The 24215-nt window shown below is 32.4% G+C and overlaps 1 protein-coding gene across 1 annotated transcript in view; it reads right to left on the bottom strand.

Annotated features, from left to right (window-relative positions):
* LOC145312556 (MAM and LDL-receptor class A domain-containing protein 2-like) overlaps positions 1–23695 on the bottom strand; it is a 61572-nt gene extending 37877 nt beyond the window's left edge. The window contains exons 1-33 of the mRNA XM_080151811.1: positions 23572–23695; positions 21893–21980; positions 21466–21536; positions 20592–20638; positions 20118–20207; positions 18953–19054; positions 18116–18163; positions 17289–17397; positions 16669–16769; positions 16327–16420; positions 14865–14942; positions 14550–14590; positions 13761–13860; positions 13311–13366; positions 12452–12514; positions 12088–12184; positions 11553–11625; positions 10331–10403; positions 9750–9788; positions 9377–9460; positions 8554–8690; positions 8034–8118; positions 7409–7484; positions 6685–6757; positions 6025–6220; positions 5516–5647; positions 5197–5272; positions 3760–3840; positions 2966–3025; positions 1765–1869; positions 1182–1291; positions 369–494; positions 103–220 (exon numbers count right to left, since the gene is read on the bottom strand). Coding sequence (XP_080007937.1) covers positions 103–220; positions 369–494; positions 1182–1291; positions 1765–1869; positions 2966–3025; positions 3760–3840; positions 5197–5272; positions 5516–5647; positions 6025–6220; positions 6685–6757; positions 7409–7484; positions 8034–8118; positions 8554–8690; positions 9377–9460; positions 9750–9788; positions 10331–10403; positions 11553–11625; positions 12088–12184; positions 12452–12514; positions 13311–13366; positions 13761–13860; positions 14550–14590; positions 14865–14942; positions 16327–16420; positions 16669–16769; positions 17289–17397; positions 18116–18163; positions 18953–19054; positions 20118–20207; positions 20592–20638; positions 21466–21536; positions 21893–21980; positions 23572–23617 — 2875 coding nt within the window. The 5' untranslated portion in view covers positions 23618–23695. The remainder of the gene's footprint in view (positions 1–102; positions 221–368; positions 495–1181; positions 1292–1764; positions 1870–2965; positions 3026–3759; positions 3841–5196; positions 5273–5515; positions 5648–6024; positions 6221–6684; positions 6758–7408; positions 7485–8033; positions 8119–8553; positions 8691–9376; positions 9461–9749; positions 9789–10330; positions 10404–11552; positions 11626–12087; positions 12185–12451; positions 12515–13310; positions 13367–13760; positions 13861–14549; positions 14591–14864; positions 14943–16326; positions 16421–16668; positions 16770–17288; positions 17398–18115; positions 18164–18952; positions 19055–20117; positions 20208–20591; positions 20639–21465; positions 21537–21892; positions 21981–23571) is intronic.
* Positions 23696–24215: the final 520 nt, after the last annotated feature.

The following is a 24215-nucleotide window of genomic DNA, read 5'->3' as shown; positions in this document are numbered from 1 at the left end:
TAAGCCACCACCCCCCATCCCTGCGGAAATGGTATAAAACTATGGAATAACTTTATGAAATATCTCGTTATGACTTAACACTTGGTAGAAAATTCTAATCACCTGGAAAGACGGTGCATTCAGCACTCTCAATAACTGCAATGTCATCAATGGCAACCCAGCCTCCAAGGTCATCTCCTTTGGTGGCCTGGAACATCACTTGCCTCTCGTGAACTTCAACCTAATGAAATCAAGTTTTTGATTGAATTAAAATCTGAAATTGATGATATAGAGGATTTTCACAGATGTTTTTAAAGATAGATATCTTAAAATATATAGCAACATTGCACGAACAAATTAACCCAAACCTAAAATAAATAATTGGTTACCTGTCCATAGAACCAGACACCGTCAGCTAGTTGAGATTTATCAGACAGATCCCAGACAACCTGCAGGGGACCTTCTTCAGGAGTGGTCGCTGTAAATACTTGCAGCTGGGTGAACATCCCATTTTGCTAGAAGAATTAAAAATTCAGGTTAAGCACTGTTAACCCCTACATTTTAGGCTTGAAGGTTTCTCAATTCATTTTCTCATTCCATTCTTCTAGGGTGTAAAGCCATTATAAGAGAAAGACTAAACTACATAACTTTTGTGTCACTTTTGAGGAAGACGATTCCCTTTTCTCCCATCTCTTTTGAAGGGATTTTCTTACCCCCTTCCCTATATGACGTCATATAGAAATCGTCTTCCTCAAAAGTGACACAAAAGTTATGTAGTTTAGTCTTTCTCCCATTAGAGTACTTCTGTTTCAGGAATTAAAGAAATTCTTACGTTAACGTTTTTTGGCAATAGCCTTTCTACGATGGCGTTTTCTGAATTCAATAGATGATGAATTATTTAAATTATGGATTGCGTCTTAGCTTATATTTTAAACACAATTTAATTTCTCAACATGATACAGAAGTACAAATTCAAACAATTTTTTTTCGGAATCATGTTTATCTTTCATTAATCTTTGAAGCTAAAGGGTGTTAAGATTATAAATAACTTACTGTAAGACTAAAGTAGAAATTTAGGCAGATTTTCTTGTCTGATTCAAATTTGTTAGTTCTGAGGATAGCATAATCACCCATGGTATCATAATTGGCCAGCATATAGTTATCTATAAAAATGAAGGATGTTAAGATTATAAATAACTTACTGTAAGGCTAAAGTAGAAGTTTAGGCAGATTTTCTTGTCTGATTCAAATTTGTCAGTTCTGAGGATAGCAAAATCACCAATAGTAAGATAATTGGCCAGCATATAGTTATCTAAATAATTTATATTTCTTTAACATCTAATTATTTAGTTTTTTTCTACTTATATTGTACTAATTTCTTTCCAAAATCCCACTACTACTAAACTTAACAGTTTACGTTAAGCAGTATATGTAGATGTAAAGAATGTGGTGCTTCTCCTTAAAGTGCCAATTGAAACAAAAACTGTCCTCCCCCTTATTTAAAATATAATGAAAATAAAGATGTGGTTGGAATTTCAGTTTCTCCTTTGCCTATCCTTAATTGGGTGGGCCTAACCCTTTGGTGCTTCCAAATAGCCAATATAACCCATCTAACCTGACTTAAAGTAATAAACAAAAAACTATCTCATCTTTTAGATTTATTTCACAATATTAGGTGGCAGTTTAAAGAAATAAATTAATTTGTGTAATATCTAATAGATTAGACTTGTACTCCGCATAGCTGAAACATATTATTGTTGAGAACATTACACTACTGGAACATACCTTCTTTATTTTCTTGTGTATGACCCGAATCAGGACATTCTGTATTAGATTCTACAAAGGTATTTGTATTGCCCCTGGTCCAGAATAAATTCTCCATTTCATCCTGTACCATTGGAGAGCCTGTTAGTAATAATAGCAGGGAGGGAGGGGACAATGGGATGTTTATTACACTAGTCCCCAAAGTTGTACAGTAAGGTTTTCTTATTTGTTAGCCCATTAACTTTGGGGAATTGAATTTTGATTGGTTGGTTCTTTTAATCAAGTGTTCAATTTTTTAAACCAATAATGATAATCTTAAGAAGGGGTAATTTTGTGTATCATCATTTTTTATGTACATCAATTTATCTTCCATGGTCTTATCCCTTTAGATCCCTGAATAATAATTGGATTAACGTAATCAAGTAATACCAATTTTCATCTTAGGATCACCTACATTCTAAAACATTTGTGTACAGTTTGCCTTACCCTAGCTCTCTTTTGATTGATTCCACCCATGTCGTTTAATTTCTATTACTATCTGAATCATGATTGATGGAAATATGAGCGTTCCCGGTACTTGCTTACATGTGGTAGACTGGAGCACCGAAACCCCCCCCCCCCCCGCTTAGTTTTGACAAAAATCAAAAATAAGGGGGGGGTAGTTTTTTAATGTCTGGAAAAGGCAAGGAGGAAAAGTGCTCAGCAAGGCAAAGACTTAACCCCCCCCTTAATTTTGAAGAAAATCAAAAATAAGGGGGGGGTAGTTTTTTCACTGTACAACACGCCAGAAAGTTGAGTGAGGTAAATCAAGAAAATTAAGTATACCAGAGGGGAAACCTTATTACAGGGATATTCATGTTTTGGGGCATAATTTCCTTATTTATTGACTTTGGCCAGTAAAAGGTTTTAATTTTGCGCAAAATTTTTGATTTTTGTCAAAACTAAGCGGGGGTTAAAAAACTACCCCCCCCTTATTTTTGATTTTTGTCAAAACTAAGCTGGGGGGGGGGGTTTTCGGTGCTCCGGTCTTCACATGTAAGCAAGCACCGCGTTCCCTATATTTAAATCCTGTAATTCTTCCATAAGAGGATGGGGGGGTCCCCTTTTTCTCATCTTCATACTAAATAATTTTTTTGCAACCAAAATATAATTAAAAATCTATGATTAAACCAATTACGTTTCTGCAATTCTTAAGATTTGAAATTGTAACAAGGTCTTTCCTTATTAGTGATCCAGCCACACAAATCTGATTTAAAGTCACAGTTAGGAACAGGTCCTCCTGCACAGGCAAAGTAGATAAATTGGGCAACAATTTTACTTTAGGTAAATAAATATTTCTTAGTCGAAGCTTTTCTATAATAAGGGTTTAATTTGTCGGATAGCTCTTATCTGTAATTCAACATGTTTGAATTTTCCTAAAGATTATCAGAATATCCATTTAAAACAATTATTTATGGAATTTTTTGTTCGAAGTGAAAATACCGTTGAATATTAAATGTGTTGTTTCTCTATACTTGTAAATGTTTATTTGTCTTACTAAGATTTGTTTAGCTTTGCTCTTTTGAATGTTGTCATCCTTGTTTTTATGTATCCTTATACTAAAGTAACAGGATGTCTGTGTGTCTGTCTGTCTGTGTGTCTGTCTGTGTGTACCGAAGGATCTCGCTAACCGCTGAACCGATTGGATTCTCCTTAACAGGGTAGATTCTCATATGTCCCGGGAAGGTTTATAACTATTTTGGGGGAGGGTACCACCACCCTCCCTAGAGAAATTAAATTTTTTAAAAAATTACCAATTTTAGAAAGAGAGTTCAACGAAAAATAAACATCAAACGTAAATTTTTTTTAACTTTTTCTTTTAAAATCTAAAATAAGAAATTGAATTATCAAATTCGACTCTCTCCTCCTCAAGTGCCCCTAGAGGCCTCTAGGGGCGTAGCCGCTAGTAAACATGAAAGGAGTTAATAATGGTCAACTAACACATCATAACAGTCGCCAAATTAATAAACTTCCCTGGTGAGGGAGTGGTCTCTGGTGACGGAGTACTGACACTTGCAGCCTCTGGGAGTACTGTACACTCAGAAGATTGCATATCCTGCATGTGGACATACACATTTAAAATCCATGTATTTCATTTCATGTTTTTGGCTTTGGGGCCTTATTTTGGAATATCAGATCTAAATCTTACTTGATTTTGTGAACATATAACTTTCAAATATATATTTTACCTTACAGTCTACATATATACAAAAAATCTCTTTGAATTTACAACCATTATCATAATGTATTTATTTTAACTCGTTTGGGTAATGCCTGTTTGAGGGCCATGTTATTTTCTTTATCATGTAATTTTAATGTAAGATATCTGATATAGCAGTATCTGTACTTCCTCCAACTTAAATTTTTCTTTAAAGTAAGCATTTGTTTACATTGGTGAAAGTTAAGTTATGGAAACCACCTCATGCTGCTAAAGGATTGTATAACAAGTTTGAAAATGTAATAGAATTATAAGAGAAGAACTATAGTGTGAACCCCTTTTTCGTAAATCTGACAACGGAACTCCTCCAGCTGACACCTTAAAATTTTTCGAGTATATAATTTCTAGAAAGCTAACTTTATACTAAGGAATTCAACAATCCATAGCTAACTTATTAAAGGATTTGAAATATGTTTTACACTATACTAGAAAAATAAATTTTTACACGATATAATTTACGTGAGAAAAGCTTTATCTTAAGAAATACGACTATTTACAGCTGACTCTTTATATGAACAAAATGAAAAAAAATATGCCCTTTCTTCTTACCCATATGTGTACAGTGTATACACAGTACAACGCTAGGTCCTGTTGAAAACGTAACGAACGTACTGTTGTATTGCTATTTGTTGTTATTTTATTTTTATATAGTTTATTTCGAGGTAAACATAAAACAAACTAATAATTTATGTATTTTAAATGTCTATAATAGATACGAATTACGAATTAAAGATTATAAATCATGTACATTTGAAGTCCGAGATATTATTTTTTGTTTTAATAGAAACTCAAGAAAAAACTATGATTTTATTAATTTAAATTCATAAAGGGATTTTTATTATTTTATAACGATTGCAATAGATAAAGCATACTTATTATTAATGCACAGATAAAACATAGATGTGAAACAACAATATGAAGGCAGTACTTCATGTGATGGACTTGATTCGAGTAAAATTTGAAAGAACAGCTCTAAATAACTCTAATGTGTAAAACTAGAAAATTTCAGTTTAATTTAACCAATGACAAGTTATTAAAGTTCTGTTATCATCCTGCAGAATTTCACAGTAGACATTATTTCTCTAGAGTAATCACTCTACTGAAAATGTAAAGATTTGTTATATTGATGGTCTAGTGGTTAAAAGATAGTATCAAAATTTTATATTTGTTTGAATATGTAAAAAATGTGTATTCCTTTTCAATTGTGTCAACAGCCACCCAACCAGTATGTCCCTCAATGACTGCCTCGAACTTTATCTGCCTGTTGTTCACCTTAAATACAGAATAATGTACATGATAATATTTCAAAAGCTTCCTGCACCCTCAGATTCGTTTTGATGGGTAAACACAGCCCCCCTCCCCCCCCCCCACACACACACACTAATATTGTCTTTGTATTAATATGTTACAGTAACTTAACAGATTAACTTACTATACATGAATACATATATCAGTACTGTCTAATCTTTAACCACCTTCCTGCCAAAAGCTCGCACAAATGCCGCGTATTATCACCTTAACTCTGCCCTGCTCCCACTTGGTTGTGTCTGACTGGAAGTGTTCTACCCCGCTCAGCTCCCAGACGGTTATCTCCTCCCCACCAGGTAGATATGTCATAACCCTCAGGGCAGCTAATTCAGCAGCTTTCTGAAAGATAGAAATTTAATAATGTTGTGGATTTTTAACAATTATGATAATTAAAAACTAATGTTTTCAGTGAAATTAATTTTACTCTATTTTATAAAGTAGGAAGTTTTTGTTTGTTTGAAGTTTAAGATTTCACTATCTACGTAACTGATTCAGTACTTCGTTTTAGGGAAGCTTTATGTAAGTTTATTTTTATATTTAATCCTTAGGGTGGCTTCAGGCTATTTCCTGCCACTTACTCACCCCTTTGAATACAAAGCCACTAAACGCTAGTAATCCTAATATTTAACCAGTTTTGTTAGACCGTGTTAAATGATTTTTTCATTTTAATATCCGAGGAAAGCTGTCTATAATTTGATGCGATAAATAACTTTTACCGGAATGTTATAGTAAAATGTGATGCAAGTTTCTCCTTCATTATCACTGTGTGGTGAAGTCAGGATAGCCACTGGACCCTTCCGTTTAGCAACAGCAAGAGCATATTTGCCACTCTTGAGGCCAGCAAAGTCATTAGGTGGACACTCTATACCGTCTCTAGCATGTTCATCTGTGCTTCCTATCTCCCAAAAGTTCCTAAGTATAAAAATATATGTAGGTGATTTTCTTCAAACTGGCTTACCGAGCTTAGAATCACCTCCCTCCCCCATCAACTTCTTTTGAAATAAATTAAAAATAATCGGTTGGGGGGGGGGGGTAATTTTTCGTTTGTTATGTTAGGTCATCTTAAAATGGGTACTAGGTATCCTAGCAAGCAGGGGCGTCCAAGCTTTTTATTTTGGGGAGGGTAAAAAATTTTTAAGGGGGGGTAATTCGTTTTTTGGGGAAGGGTACATTGGCGCGCGAAGCGCGTCGCAAATTTTTTTTACCCCTCCCAAAATTTTTACCCCGGGGGTAAAATTTGCTTGGGGGGGTAATTTCCCCCCCCTCTTGAAATCTGTTGTCATAAAAAGTGGCTTAGACCAATCAAAGCAAATTCTCAAAGTCAAATTCGGATGGACCCAAATGTAAGAGTAGCTCTGCTCTAAAAAAATACTTACAAATTATCTTCGTCTCTATTAGATTGATAGCCACATTCTCCAAAATCAAAAGTACATTCAGTAAAGCCAGCGTCTGAATTAAAATAAACATTTATCCAGGGAGGGAGTGGACTATGTACTGTGTAAATTAAATTGCCTCTCAACCTTTACAAATTGTTCTGACACCTGTTAGCCTAAATATTATGAGCGAAAAGTAACAGTGCTCAAACTTTTCCCCTAGTTATCAACAGTGATAAAAATAAATCTTAATATAATCAGGGGAAAAGCAATAAGCTTTATTGACCTCATAATATACTTTATTCTATTTTTCTTCATCTTTACCCAATACATTTTCCTCTCTATCCTTATACTAAAGTAACAGGATGTCTATTTGTCTATCTGTGTGTTTGTATGTTTGTACCGAAGGATCTCGCTAACCGCTGAACCGATCGGGTTCTCATAGGTCCCGGGAAGGTTTATAACTATTTTGGGCGAGGGTTCCAACACCCTTCCAAGATAAATCGCCCCTATAAAAAAAATCCCCCCCCAATTTTTTTTTTATTTTTTTAACTAAAATTAAAAATGGGGGGGGGCACTCCCCAAAATTTTTTTTTTTACTTTTTCTTATAAATCTAAAATAATAAATTGGGTTATCAAATTCGACTCTCCTCTTCTCAAGTTCCCCCTAGAGGCCTCTAGGGGCGTAGCCGCTAGTTACAAATAAAGAGCAATAAATTAATCTTACTGTTAGGAGTTGTTGAAGTTGGTATTTCTGGTGTTACAGTTACTATCTCTGCTTCTTTAGGAATAGTATGGCATACCTTCAATATTATTTATGTGTTATTATGTTATAGAAATATCTTAGTTCGTATATCAATTAAACAACAGAAAACCCTACTTGTGTCGACATAATCAACTATTGTTTAAAAACTACTAAAAAGGAACAATTGTTTGGCTTTTTCATTAAGTGCGAGGACAACACACCCTTTTTTTAAAAAAAATTTTATAAGAAAAGGGTGAGTTTTATTTTTATTTTTTGTTTGCTTATTACTTTGTGTCAGGTAAATCTAGGGTATATTGGGTACTGGGTAACCCTGCAGTGTAAGGGCACCGCACGTTTAGGTCCCACTGCATTAGAAACCCTGCATGGGTTAGGCATAGGAAAAGAATTATTTTCAATATAATCTTTAAAATAAGGGTGATAGGATTAAGTGTTTGCAAGGCACTTTGTGGGATTGTACAAAAAAATCTTTAAAATTTAGATGCTTCTCTATTCTAGTTTCTAATTAAAAGCGTTAACTAACTAAAACTAGTATTAAGGTTTAAATTAGAAAGGCAGTTGTTTCAAAGAATTATAATAATGTACTTACATCAGCTTGTATAGCCTGAATGTTGTCTATAGCAACATATCCTTGCTTGGAGGGGTTTCCTTTTTCTACTTCAAACTGAATGTGCCTAACATTTAAATAGCGTTGATTAGAAAATAGTTATTATATGTCAAAATTTAATATCACACCATTTTAAAAACTAAGTAGAGACGCAAAGTAAAGCAAATTTAGTTGCAATATCTGTTCTAAAAACAAAGCTAGTTAGCCGACCATATAAAATGATCGAAGCAGGTAGCTTACTTTGTATTTAAACTATTTCATGTTTGAAATTTTGAAATTTATGGATTGCTTGCAGCTTGGACATACTTACATTTTATAACTTGATTATAGAGATGCTTTACTTTAAATATTGTACCTTGTTGTCCAAGGAATCATTGTTCCAATTAACAGATGAATAGGTTATCATATCATAAATTAAGTTTTCCTCTACCCAAATGGATGACCTTCTTGTATACATATTAGTTATACTAATTATTTTCTTTATCAAAGTTCTATATCCTGCCTATTATACACTTCTACTTGTGCTTCAAACCAGCTGGAATCAGCAAATATGGAGGTATCCTTTAAATCCCAAACAAGCAAGTCATCTCCATTTTTATCAATTGTGTAAACTTTCATTGCTGTAAAAGCTGCCTCATACTAAACAAAATAACAGGCTGTAAATATTCATTAATTTGTCTAATCTATCTTTTTTTAGTGAATTATTCAACTATCTTTTAATCTTTCTGTAAACCTACTGGAAAATGAATATTGATAATCATATCGTTCTGTCTAACTGTATATCTGTGAACTTACATGAATCATAAATCTAAAGTTTCAATAGTATATACTATTTCAAGGACTATCTATCTATCTAACATCCTAACTATCTATTTATTAATCAAAGCTTATCTATCTTTCAATCTATCTATCTAACCTATTGACTGTATATTATATCATCTATTCATCCACCTACCTATGATTATATCTTTCATCTATTTCTTTATTTTCCTGCCTATCCATCCACCTACTTACAAGTACAGGAATATTAAATCTTAAGATCATACAAAAAGTTTCAGTGAATCCAGGACTATTTATCTATCTAACTTTCTAACGCGTATCATTATCTATCTATTCAATCTTTCAATCTATCTATTTAACCCATTAACTATCATCTATTCATCCACGCATATCCCGCAATCTATCAATCCATTTATCTATTTTTTTTCTGCCTATCTAAATATCTATCTATCTCTTTATCTATATTTAGCTATCTATTTATCTACCTATTTATCCACCTATTTATTTATATATTTATCTACATATCTATCTATATATCTACTTACAGGGATATTAAATCTGAAGATCATACAAGAAGTTTCATCAGTTTCGACTGATGGAGAATCAAGGATACCAAAATTTCCATCCTTCATATTTATCAAGTCAATAGTTTTAATTTTGATAAGAATTGAAGTTTTTCAGAACAAAAAAAAATGTTTATTAATTATTTAATATCTCTTTGAAAATCTATGTTTTGTAATAAGGGGTTAAAGGGTTCAAAGTTGTAAACTCTACTAGGTCATGATAAATTAACTGGAGTTAAAAAGTCCTTTCCTTCATAATTGTTATTTAGAAGTATATCTATTGCAGTTCACATATGGATCTTTCCTTAAATATACAAAAAAAAAACTGAAAAATTGATTTAAGACTTCATTCCTTTGTTGAGCTTGCAAGCATGTAGTAGGCATCTTTATTCTGGTCAAATAATCAACATTCAACAAAACAATATGTATACATTTCGTATAAAAAATACATGAAGATTATTTGATTTTTGAAATGATGAAACACTGTGAGAAATATTTATTAGAATACTTTGGTCAATGATTGTTTTGGAATAGTTATTTTACAATCTGCAACTTGATACTTAATTTAGTAAATATTTGCAACTTTGTAATATTTCTAAAATTATGAGGTTTTTTCCTAAACATTAAGGCGATCTGTATTATTGGGAGGAGGCAGAAAAATAGCCAAAACCATCCCAAACATAAATGAAATGGCCTAAACCCCTCCCTGGACCTATGTGAATCTTCCTAAAATTAGATATATATTATAAATAGCGAGATCTTAACGGACAAACAAAAAAAACGTACTACTTTATTAAATAGAAATATATGGATTAACATCTTTTATAAAAATTGGTTCTGAATAAATAATAATTTAGCTTTTTTTTCATTTTTGTTTTCTTTTTGTTTGTAGCGCAGCAACTATTTAATTAGTTTTAAAATTGTTGTTCATTCCTGATGCATATCTCCTGTAGGACATTCCACGCCGGCGGCTTCAAACACGTTGGTCGTTCCACGTTTCCAGTATTCACTGAAAAGCAAGAAAAAACATTATCCTTAAAATGGATATACCGACTTTCTGATAATTGTTACAGATGAGCCTTGTTTTCTAGATTGTACATAATTGTTACAGGAATGATAATTCCGAGTATGAAATAGATGGGACAATCATAACATACCAAAATTAACGAATAGCTACCCATTACGCATTATCTGGCATACGGACGGACCTATAACCTAAATATAGAAAGCTTCGCTTTGACAATCTTTAAAAAAGCTTCGCTTTTAACAAGGAAGATATCTTGCAATAGCAGCGGTTTAGACAATCAAAGGAAAGTAAGGCATTAATATTTACATTACAAAAAGGTGAGAAAATTTTTATTTTCATCACATATTTACAATGGAAGCTTTTTATAGTGCCACTAAAAAAGGTGATAAATTTGATTTTAAAACCTTAAGTCGAAGTATCCCAAATGACGTCATATTACAAAAATGAATTAATCTGATATGACGTCATTTGGGATGTTTTGGCCAAAAGTTTTTTTAATACATCCCCTTTTTTACAGACACTATGCATATTTTCTGTAAATGTACATTATACATGGACATGTAAGGTAAGGAATATTTTGTTGAAGATTAATATAACGGTCATTGTCCTTTCTCTTGTTGATGTCTTTATTTTAAAAATCCACGTAAGAATAAACTTGATTTTGTAACTAAATTTAATGAATGAGTTTAATAAAAGGTTTATGAATAGCCTCTTATAAATAAATTTCATTAATAGTTATAATTTTACTACAATAGATATTTTGTGACCATTTTTAATCTCTAGCATTTAATTTAATTTAAATTATCAACAAAAATATCTAATGATTTAAAAATTTGCAAGGTTTGGAAATTTTAAACTGTCTAACTTTATGATAACAGTGACAAGGATGACAAAATCAGTAAAAAGCACAAAAACAATCATGGATTGATGGACAAAGTTAGCTATATAGCAATTGTTCAGCGATCATAAAAGAGAGAATGAGAAAAAGAAAGAAAATGTCTAACCGACAGACCAAATTTACTGATGGACAGAAAGACAAAGTAAGTTATAAAAAAGCTTCCCTGACAAATAAGATGTCGTCATTTGATATTGAGTCTCAATTAACAAAATCATTATTAAAATTTCACTTACGTGTCTGCGTTGTCCATGTTTGTCCTATAATCACATATGGAGGACTCAAAGTCACACCCAGGGAAAGTGCTCTCTAGAATAATTTAAATTTGTCAGATCAGGAATAACCTGGATAACTTAAAGAGTAAGGAAGGAAGGGATACATCACATGAAGATCGATTCGATCGATCTTTGTATCTGACGCAGCTGGATGCTCTGACCCCAAGAACCCCTTATCTACCCATTACTGCTGATCAAGTCAAATCTTACTGATGAATAAGCATCATTCAACCAACCCTTTGCATGATTCCACGACCGTTTTCTGGAAGTATGAATTGTGCATAGAAATTGGTTGCGCATTTCTTATGGTCAAGGCGCGCATTTCTCCTACTTTTTATACCGCATACCTAACATAGTAGCATTAGCTACCAATTCTAATGTATTAGTTTATGACACAGTTTTTGGGGATTCGTAAAAAAGCTACATAGAAACAAATAATGCAGCCAAAACTCCAACGTATATATTGCAACATCCTCTATTGAATAGTCTAAGTTACCTTTTTGAGATGTAGTATCAGGTTTAGGAGTTTCAGTGGTAGTTCCAGGATCAATAGTAGACACTGCAGCTGTGGCTGGCTCTGTAGGACAATCAGACTAGACAATCAGAAAAATAATTCTATAAATATAGATGCTTAACCAGACAACTACCTGGATCCCTCTGTTGGGGACCTTTTTCGCCTGCTCTTTTGTAGCGACTTGGCCGTATTAATTTTCCTTATGCTATTTATTGATTTTCAAAGACCCAATTGAAAGTCGGCACACAGTCCTCACATTGGTACACACAGTTACTTAACCCCTTCCCCCTCTATATTAGAAATAAACATCTTTTATTATTCCTATAATAACATAAATAGTTGTCACCTTATCTTCTTGTATAAAGTTATCCAAAGCAACAAATCCAACTGGGTCATTGTTATGAACTGCCTAAAATGAAACACATTTTCAAGAATATACATATACTATTATTCAAAGGGATCTAGTACGGTTCGCGGTAAATATTCATGGAAAAAATTATCCACAAAAAAAGAAAGAACTTTAAATGCAAAGCTCTTTAGAGTGTCTATAAAATAAATGACACCATACAAATGACTAATGATAGGCCGATAAACAGATTAAAGTATCAATTGCAGGAAGTATGTATACATTTTGGTTGACCAATGGTAGGCCAGTATGACCTCATTTTTTATAGGCATCTATCGGCCAAACGGTTGAAGTTTATATGATGCTAACACATGATTTTAGTAGAAATCAAAAGGTCGACAAATAATCTGAACCAAGAGCACATGTATCTCGCAGCGCACAATAATGCGCGAAAGTATTTATTGTTGTCTAGTCAAGCTCTCCATGTGGATCATTAGATTTTGGCTTTTCCAGATTAATTATAATCCTTCTTATGCCGCTTATAGTGAGCATAACATGGTTCAGTCACTGGCAGGTAACAGCCTTTAAAGTTCATAGTTTTTTTTTGACGATGGTGGATCATTGGGAGGTTTTACCGTAAACTAAACCTAATCCGTCAAAAGTATAAAGATTTTCAGCAGCTAAAAAAATGTTCTTTAAAGGAAAGCATTACGATTTTTTAAGAAAAAATCATGGTAAATACTTGCTATGAAGGATATTAGTTCTATTGTAAACTTATATACAAAAAAAATACTTGGACCAGAATCAATTATAATGTAGAAAAATTATTATATTCGTCATTGTTTTCCATGTAACTTACCTCAATAACAACTTGATTTTTATAAACTTCAGCCTGGCCCATCCACCACACTTCATCTAAAAAATTAATCAAAATAATATTAGGTAGCGTTAGCGGACAGACTCACTTGAAGAGTAGCTATGCACCCCATAATAATAATAACTTTGTATAAAATATGTTTAGATAAATTATGAATGTTAATTGTAAAAATCTTTATTATAGACAGCATTCCGCGGTTATTAAAATTAAAATTATATGATTAAGTTAGCCCTGAGGCCAAAGGCTTGGGCTACCACGACTGGTATTAATTTTATGGTTTGTAATTTGATATTTGTAAAAAATTTACGTAATTCGATGATATACATGATTTTTTAGTTTGGTTGTAATCCAGTGGATCAGTTAAGTATCCATACTGGAAAATGAACTTAAAAAAAAAAAATTATTTATCTAATTATTATTGATGAGCAATACCTGCAAATACAGATGTATCTAAAATCTCCCAAACAGTAATCAATTGTCCAGTACTCGGGTCTTTGGTCTTTACTCGGACACTTTCAAAGCCACCGTCTTTCTAAAAAAATATAAAAAAAGGTTTTTAATAATTAGATTTATTTTTAGTCTAGCTATGTGTATATTGTTCAACAGTTCATCACGAAAAGTTGCCTTGCGAATGAAATGTGTCTTCCTAGATTGTTAAATTGTGAACCTATTCATTTTTTTGTTGAAAATTGTGATTTTTTATTTTTACTAAACTCTATTAATCCTCTAAGAAAACGTTTTATTGTCTGCCTGAGCGGTCATTTGTTTTGACAAAAATTTTATCATATTATTTGTTTCTAGGTTTTCTTAATTCCTTTTTGCATTCTCTCCTTTTCTTACTTTTTTCATTCATTAACTAGCGGCTTTTATAGATCTTTAGTGGCCTTGGAGGCGGGGGGATGAGGGGAAAGTCGACCCCACCTCTTAAAATTGTAGTTTTAAAAAGAAAAAGTTACGGCACCCTACACTGGCGCCACCCAACGGGATTTTTCTATTGGTGTTACTTTTCCCAGTGGCGATTTCTTTTGAGAGGGTAATGGTACCCTTCCCAAAAATAATTACAAATCTTCTCAGAGCCTTTAAGAAGCTTCCCTGTAAAGGAGAACCATATCAGTTCAGTGGTTAGCGAGATTCTTTGGTACATACACAACACATAGACAATGATTCTGTTACTTAATCATAAGGATAAGTTTAAGTTTTAAAAAATGACAAATATCTTACATATAAACTGAAGTCGAACTTAATGCAGGTTTTGCCATCCTACATTTCAATATTATACTAACATTTTTCATAACTGGTAAGCAATTAGGGATAGAAAGATTTGTAGATTATCCTGCGAATGCCCTGTCCCGTCTGGGTTCAGATTATTATGTATTAAACTTTTGGCAGAACTGAACCGTTTTATTTAAGTTTATTTACTCTACTTTTTTCTGTCCCCTTTTCCCATATCTTCGAATTTAGAGCCTCTAGATGCTAGGGAAACAGGCGCCAGTTTTATTTCCAAAGATTAATAGAGGTTATTAGTATAATATTCCTTGCTATTTTCAGTTGTTTGAAGAATAGAAATAATTCCGTGATTGTCTTCTCCTTTCTGAGCCAACAGAATAAAGGAATCTAAACAATTCAAATTTTATGTCAATAACATTTTTAAAAGAAAAAATAATGATAATTTTATCATAAAGTCACGTACTATTTATACCTTACGAACAGCATGATTAAACTAATTTTAATGTATTTTTGACGTTTGTACAGATGCAAACTTTTGTGCCTTGAGAGTCAAAAAACCCTCTCCACCACTTATTTCTGGAATATTTTAAAAAGAGTAGGGCAGTTTTCTACTGCTTTACCCCTGCTTGTGATGTGGTGCCCCATCCCTTTAGTGTCGCTCTGTACCAAATTAAATACAACCTTACCAGACCTAATGATTTAAACAAACAAAAGCTACCCAACCCGGCCCCCTTTCCTTATTTTCAATTTATAAGCACTTTTAGAGAAACAGGCCGATCCGTCATATAATTGCATACCTGTAACTGTACTATCTGTACCCTTATCAACATACATGTAAATGTAACATCTTTACTCTTATCAAAAAACATGTAACTGTAACATCTGCACCCTTATCAACATACCCTTAACTGTACCATCTTCACCCTTGTTAACATACCTGTAGCTGTAATATCAGTACCCTTATCCACATACCTGTAACTGTACCATCTTCACCCTTATCAACATACCTGTAACTATACCATCTGTACCCTTATCAACTTACCTGTAACTGTACTATCTGTACCCTTATCAACATACCTGTAACTGTACTATCTGTAACCTTATCAACATACCTGTAACTGTACCATCTTCACCCCTATCCACATACCTGTAACTGTACCATCTTCACCCTTATCAACATACCTGTAACTATACCATCTGTACCCTTATCATCATACCTGTAACTGTACCATCTTCACCCTTATCCACATACCTGTAACTGTACCATCTTCACCCTTATCAACATACCTGTAACTGTACCATCTGTACCCTTATCAACATACCTGTAACTGTACCATCTTCACCCTTATCCACATACCTGTAACTGTACCATCTTCACCCTTATCAACATACCTGTAACTGTACCATCTGTACCCTTATCAACATACCTGTAACTGTACCATCTGTACCCTTTTCAACATACCTGTAACTGTACCATCTGTAACCTTATTAACATACCTGTAACTGTACTATTTGTACTCTTATCAACATACCTGTATCTGTACCATCTGTACCCTTATCATCATAACTGTAACATCTGTACCCTTATCAACATACCTGTAACTGTACCATCTGTACTCTTATCAACATACCTGTAACTGTACCATCTGCACCCTTATCAACATAACTGTAACTGTACCATCTATATCCTTATCAACATACCTGTAACTGTACCATCTGTACCCTTATCAACATACCTGTAATTGTACCATATGTACCCTTATCAACATACCTGTAACTGTACCATCTGAACCCTTTTCAGGGCACTGCACTCCTTCATAATGGAAATCATTTGTGTTTCCAACTCTCCACTTCAGTCCATCGCCCTGTAAAAAAATAGCATTACTAACGGTTACGCCCCTAGAGGCCTATGGTGACACTCTAGGGATAGAAAGGGTGAGGGGAAGTTGACCTTCTACTTTCAAATTATTTTAAAACATGAATTTGTTTGCGTGGTGGTTTTTTTTCTAGAAGTTATTTATCTTGGGAGGATGAAAGAACCCTCCCCCAAATATTAAATTAATGCTTTCTGTACTTGACTAGGCACTTAAAGGGAAACCGACATCTAATCTACCTGGCTCCAGTTACAAAAATCTTTGGAGAAATCACAGTTGACAGTGTCAGAGTTGGGGCTCTGAGTTGATGTTGTAGTGCTCGGCTCACCAATTGCTGCATCTAATAGATTTTTAAAAGAATATTTGGATCATAAAAAGAAAACAAGAAAAGAAGCAGGTTTCGTCGTATTTTCACAGTAGCTTTTAATAGGTTATATTCGGTTAGGTTAGGTAAATTTTAATGTTCGCCGGACAAGGGCTAGAAATAGGAGAAAAGCTACTGTGAAAATACGACTAAATCCGCTACTTCATTTTGTTTCCATGATATGAATATCTTGTTTTTTTTGTACTGATAATGACAAGCAACCCGTTTTCTAAACTTTTTTATTTTTTATGTGCAGTACAATTTTAAAAATTTCTTTCTATTTTTTATCCAAGCAACAAATATTCTTGATAAATAATAAATCATATGTAACAAATGTGTTACAATTTTGAATTCAATATTAACAAATTGGGAAGGGGATGTGTACATTGTATAATTATATTCTAATTTTTTTATTGCTTACATTTAGTTAATTTTTTGGTAAGGTTTAAAATCAAGATGACGACTTTAATATGCCTAAATTTACATTCTCTCTACCTGGCGGAAGTATTTCACAGGCTTCTCTGGAAACATCTGTTTTTATGGAATAATCATCAAATGCAATGTATCCGTCACCAGGTTTTGTTCTTAGCGCAACAATACGGATCTGTAAGAGGAAAATTATTTCAAACATATGAAGAATGTAGCCTACTCGTCCTATTATATAGGACTATTGTAAGGTTTTCTTGTCTGAAGCTTAAGATCTCAATAACTACTGAACCGATTGGGTTCTCTAATTTAAAAAGCTTTACATAAGTTCTTTGATGGTTTTAGGCTATTTGTTTCACATTTTTTAGTTGGGGAAGTTTTAAGCTATTTCTATAATTCCTCTCTGCCACTTCGAATACAGAGCCCCAAGATGTTAGAGGCAAAGCCACTAGTTTATAAAGAGTGATTTTAACAAAGACATATTTTTAAGATAAAAGCTAAATAGCATAGCTATATCAAATATGTACTAGATGCTGCGCCTCTAAGATCTAGAGGCTCTGTAATCAAGGGGGGGGGGGGTTGTACCACACCACAAGACATAAGTCATAAATAGGATACACTCTAAGACTTAAGTAAAGTTTTTTTAGATGGTGAACTCAATTGGTTAAGTAGTTACATAGATATTAAAGGACAAACAAACAAAATATAAACTTCATAGAATACAAGCATTATTTCTTAGAGCCCAAATAAAATTTCGGTTTCCTGTTCTTTTTTTCGTTTTATATTAATTAATCAAAAAGAAAAAAATATTTTTTTAAAAAGTTTTAGTTGAAAAAATTGTTTTTCGGATTTAAAAGAGCCAAATGCATTTTTATAAGAATAAGAATTTGCCTTACCATAAAATCATAATTAACTTCAATATAAACTTGTCCCATTTTCCATTCCTGGAAACATATCATATTATTAACTCTAATTATTTAAAATCATTCATAGTTTTCTCTTTTCTTACGTAGATTTTTATAAAAAAAAAAAACAAGATAAATTAAAATTAAATATGAAGGGCTTCTTAAATATAAGTTTCTTTAAACGTAAAAGAGGATAAATGGAAAATACAAAAGTTATATTTTTAATAGTTATTCATTGCATCGTATTATAGACAACTCTCCGCGGATATTAAAATAAAAAATTATAGATTAAAACCAGTTTTGTTATCCCAAAGGGGACAGAGGCCTGGAATCCAGTGGATATTAACCGGTTTCATAGACATATTGGAAAGATCTTTAGATGTTTTAGATATGATATATAGCAAAAAATGTAACTTTACGTATGAAATAAACTGAAAATAACAATTCTACGGGAAAAAAGATGCTCATAGTGAGGTTCAGGAAATTATAAATTTTACTGCAATGTAACCGGAAAAAGTGTCTAAAAAATCAGCCATGTGATGTCATAAAAATGAGGGATTATCCATCTCTTTTTAGGGTAATTCTTTACCACTTCTCCTCTCATCTCCCTCATTTTTATGACGTCACATGGCTGATTTTTCAGACACTTTGTCCGGTTACGCTGCTATATTATTGAGGTCATTATTTAATCTTAAAAATAACGTTATGTAAAGTCCTATAATTTATTTTACTTTTCTTAACGATTGGTTTTATAATTACTCGTAACCGGTTCTGATCCGGTGGAATCGAATTGGAATCAAGCCTACACTAGAAAAAAACAACTCTTACATTATTGGTATTCTTTCTATATCTCCAAAGGTCCTGAGGAATTCCTTCCATATTTTCAATACTGATGTACAGATCTTCCAATAAATCCTCAGATTCAGATTGCTGAATAAAAACAAGGATGATCAAATCCAAAGATATACATTATACAAGTTATTATAAATATTCTTTTTATTTTTTAGAGCATGCTTTGTAGGTAAAATAAAACACTTTAGGTATGTGAATGTGTTATTTAGGTTGCTACACAATCTTAATTGTTGAAAAATGTTCAAAATTTAAATCACACATAAGCAAAATTTAAAAGATAATACATGTTTTAGTAACCCCAAATATATGTATAAGATTTTCCACCTGTCAAATTTACCATCAAAATCTTTGAAATGAACCAAAATTTTGCGCTTTGCGTCATGATTTATGTGAATTAGGTAAATTTATGACATTTCATGTTTCATTTCCCACTCAACCTTCTTTTAAAGCGGGGAGGGGGGGGGGGTAACTGGCCCTGATAACACTCCATTTTAATTCTATTAAGATAAAAAGCTTGGACACCCTTGTTTCTCAGTCGACAGTTTACCAGCCAGTGGCTACAACTTATCTAATTTTTTACAACCCAATAAAAGCTTTTTAAAAGCGAAGCATTTCTATAATTAGGGTCGGTCCATACGTCCGACCGAGATGATTAGCTTTTATTCGTTAATTTAGGCATGTTAGAATTGTCCTATCGATTTCAAACTTTGCATGATGATTCCTGTAGTAGTTAGGTACTATTTAGAAAGCGTAGCATTACCAGAATGTCCGTACGTCCATTTTAAACATGTTGATTATTCTCTTTTTTACAACAAAATTTTATGTGATCTAATTATCCGTTTGATCTGGTTTTTAGTATATTGATTCCTGGACAACAAAGAACAATATTATAAGCGAAGTAACTCTATAATCAAGTCCTAAAAATGTAAGTATGTCCATAAACATTATCCTGTATCAAGCAGTTTTTCAACAAATTTATTTAAAATTTTGCTTCGACTCTTATACTTTATATTCTGATTATTCAGTTTAGACACTATAAAAGTGTTAATGTCCGTTTGTCCTACCGTTGCAGTGCTTCGCTTTTCTGGATGTTGTCATCCTTGTTTACTTAAAGTGGACTCTAAATGTTAAATTTATTTACCTGTATATTATAATAGAATTGGAAGCATCTTTTCACTGGGTTATCCTCAAATTTTCCATCCATTTTAAAGGAAACAAAATAGGAATAATCCTAAATGAGTTCATAAAAATCTTAATTTTCAATGATTACTTCTAACTGATTATAAAATGCAAAGATACTCTTTAAAAAGCTGTCTGTTCCAAGCTCGCTAAAAAGCCAGTTTTCTCGTTATTAAGAAAAGGAAACTATCAGAGAATTTCTTATAGTTACTGGGAAAGCTTAGAACTTTTTGGGGGATTGTTAATACATTCCTCCATGGTGGGGATTGACTTTTCAGCCCCCACTACAAGTGCCCATATTGGCATACAGTGGCGTAACCGCTAGTATTAGTTAAAACTTTGATGTTTTTAGAAGTAAGTATTCTTGTTGTATTACTTGCATAAGTTAATCAAAATTTAATAAATTTTTGATTGAATTAATTTTAAAAGTACTTACTGTTGTTTCATTGAATGTTTCTGCTAAATTTAAATGTAGGAAAAATGCTGAAAACAAATAATAATTAATTAAAATTTCAAAGACAATTTAATAAATAAATCCCAACACTTATATACAGGATGCTTGATATAGATATACTTGGTTATAGAGATGCTTCAATGAAATAAATATGATAATTATGTATATCATTTAGAATATTGTTATCAAAAAAAGCCAAAAATCATCAAGTTAAAATGGACCTATAGAAATTCTGGCAATTATTCAGTTGATACACTTTCTAAATTTTACCTAACTGTTAAAGGAATCATTATGACTCGTTTGTAACAGATAGGACAATCTAACATGCCTAAATTATTGATAATATATTTTCGTTACGGACGATTCTAAATGAAGAAAAGCTTTGCTTTTTAATAGGTTTAGGGTTTCATGTAAATTTTTTTTAAATTCAAAGTATAGGTAAACTAGGAAGCTATTCTCATTTATTATGTGATGTTTTTGATTGTTTCTAATGATTTTGAAATCAATTTCCTTTTTTTTATTCTTTGCTAATATTTTCAAAAAAGCTTCGTTTTATTCGAATTCAACTACTTAAAATTAATTGTTTAGTTTAACTACAATATCGGTTATAGAATATGTGGATATTATTACATAGGATTTTTTTTCTTTAATTTAGGTTTGCTAATATAGTCCTCAGATAACAGTCGATACGTTCCTGCATAGGCAAGGGAGGGAGGAATTGAGTAGGGTCATGTAGGGGGGAATAACATTATATTAGCCAGTTTGGAGAAACATTTTTTCAGGGCATGCAAAAATCTGCCACAATATTCACGTATTCAATATCCTTTGTGGCTCTCTGATGAATATAAAATCCTACCTTCCTGATCATCCAAATGATCGTTTTTAGGACCAATGAGGCCATTTTCTAGTATTTGCAATCCAGTTTTTCTAAATGATAATCCAGTCTGTCTTTACTAGTGTCTTTATTTTTTTTAATTTCATTCATTTGGCAGAGCATTCCTTTTTGTGTCAGGTTTATGATAGCAAAATATTTTCCACCCTTTAGTTACCAATATTATACTGATTTACTTCTGTTTTTGCTTTATTTTTCTGTTTAACCCCTACGGGTCCCTAACACAGCTGATCTACCCTGTAATCAATAAAACATAACATACCCTGAACTAAAGTGAAACACATACACACAAAAATTTACCCTTCCCTATTTTTATTTCTTTAGGTATGTGGTTTTTGTGCACGATTATGTGCTTTGAGGGAAACTGAAAATGCATGTATAGAAAAATTACCGTTGAAATTTCCATTTTGTGACGTCATCTTTCCAGTCACATAAATTATTTTGAAAATCACAATCTTCATTTTCAAAAAACTTTTCACCTAAATTTTTTTTCCAGTATGGCTTCGAAACCGATTAATATCCGCTTGATTAGAACCAGTTTTTAGCTATACTGAAAAATTATAACATCGAATCCTAGACAATTTTCTACGCATTTAAAAACAAAAAATAATAAAGCCAATACCAGTTTTGTTAGCCCCTTTGTGGATGGTGGGGGAAGTTTTTTTTAAGGAGTTTTCCCTTCTCTTAATGACTATTTTTTTAGGAGGGAGAGGGTTTGAAGGTTGAAATTAAACTTATAAATGAAATCTTTTAAAGACATCAAACTTCTAAGAACCAGCAGGAATATTTTCATAGCACGTAATTTAAAATGTTTTTGATGTTACTTGACTGCATGCTTAATGATAATTTTTCTTAGAAATCTTATTCAAAAACATTCAAAATTATAACAAGTTGTAAGTAAATGTTACTGTTTAAAAGTTTAAAAACTACTTTTAATTTTTGTGATTTATTTCTGACAAAGCTGAAAATACTTGAATTTATTATAATATTAATAAATAAATTTAAGAGGTAAGAATTATTGACGTTCAGCTTATTAAAAAATGAAAAATTGGTAAAATTATGTTGATGATTAATTATTTCCCACAAAATACTTTATAGGGAAAGTTTTCATAAATTTCATGTTTTGGAGAAATAATGCTATGCTTTAATCAGAAGGAAAATTTGATGAAATTCTGCTAAGCTTCTTTTCAATATAATAAGTTTTTTTTCTATTTTTTTATAAATAAATTTGACAAAATCTAAGAGTATCAAGAAATAATGGATGTACTAACAAAGTCAGTTACATAGCAGATGCTCAGTTGTCATAAAAGAAATAGAGAGAGAGAGAGAGAGAGATATTATGCAAATTCACGAAATCTTTATAAAATTCAATATTTGTGTCTTTAGAAGCATGACCGACATAACACGACAGAACAAGAAAATTATATCCTAAATACCTATTGGTATCTGTCTCTCTTAAATTGCAGCCAAAAGCGTAATAAACGGTCCCACAGATGAATTGACAGACAAACTGACAGAGAGTGATGTCGCTACTAAATCTAAAAGAGTTGCAATGATACTCTTTTCTGATACATAATAATACTAAAAGGGGTTCAGATGGTCTGTCCCCGGCCCCTATTAAATAATGATTATAAATAGAATTAATGAGGAGCTTGGTTGTCATTTCTATTACAAAGAATGACCTAACCTTCCCAAAAATAATCAATGAGAAGGACAAGAAAACACAGGGAGTCTTTGTAAGCTACGGCTACAACTGCTGTTATGTAAGTCGCATGTAAGAGCAGGGGGGAATGTATTGGCCTTAAAACAGGCGGAACTCATTACTATGGATATTTATCATTTCCAAACATAGATGGCGTAATTTAACATTTGTTGTCTTAACAGATTAAAGATGGCCAGTGCCAAGTGAACGAAAAATTTATCTTCCTCTCAGTTTCTTAATTATAGTAGATATATGTAATTATTTGGGGAAAGAGTAGAAGCACTGCTTTATTCTGAGCTATTTTTGCCTTTTTATTTATTTGACATTTTTAAAAAAGTGTTAGAACTCTATAAATTCAGTAAACTTACCGTTAGAACTTGTGAAAATGAGAAATAAATACAAAAAGGACCACATTTTTATCACTCAATCATTTGTCCTCACTTGTCAATGTTTTCATAAAGAATAAATGAATTAGTATAGAGGAGTTTTGATTTATCAGTTTACCACAAAATAAATAATATGTTTAAATGTTATGAAACGTATTTCAAAGAAAAATAAAGATACTATATACCTTAGCTAGGTAGAATTTAAAAGTTAAAACATTTTATACAAAGACTAGTTGCCTCTCCCCTATATTCTAGGGGAGGGTGAAGGGGGTCAGGAAAATAGCCTAAAACAACACAAGCATATTTATAAAGCTTCCCTGAAAAGTACAATTAATTTGGACAACCAGTTTACGAAATTTTTGGGTCAGACAAAGAATACTCTTCTACTTTATATTATAGGATTCGTTCTCTTTCTCCTTTTAGAGCTTTATTAATGTTAAGGTACTTTTGGAGAGGGTGGGTATTGGAATGGAAGGGGGGTATTAAAATGCATTTTTTATTACTATCGGCTACGCCCCTAGAAGCCCCTAGGATCCCTTGAGGGAGGGGAGAAATTTTTAAATATGTAGTTTATTTTTTCTAGGGGCGAAATCTCTTGGGAGGGTGGTGGTACCCTTCCCCAAAAT

The sequence above is a fragment of the Acartia tonsa genome, chromosome 2, assembly GCF_053477335.1.
Source record: "Acartia tonsa isolate MP-2025a chromosome 2, ASM5347733v1, whole genome shotgun sequence".
Classification (NCBI taxonomy): domain Eukaryota; kingdom Metazoa; phylum Arthropoda; class Copepoda; order Calanoida; family Acartiidae; genus Acartia; species Acartia tonsa.
Note: the sequence above shows the minus strand (reverse complement) of the source record. Positions and strands in the feature narration are given on the sequence as shown.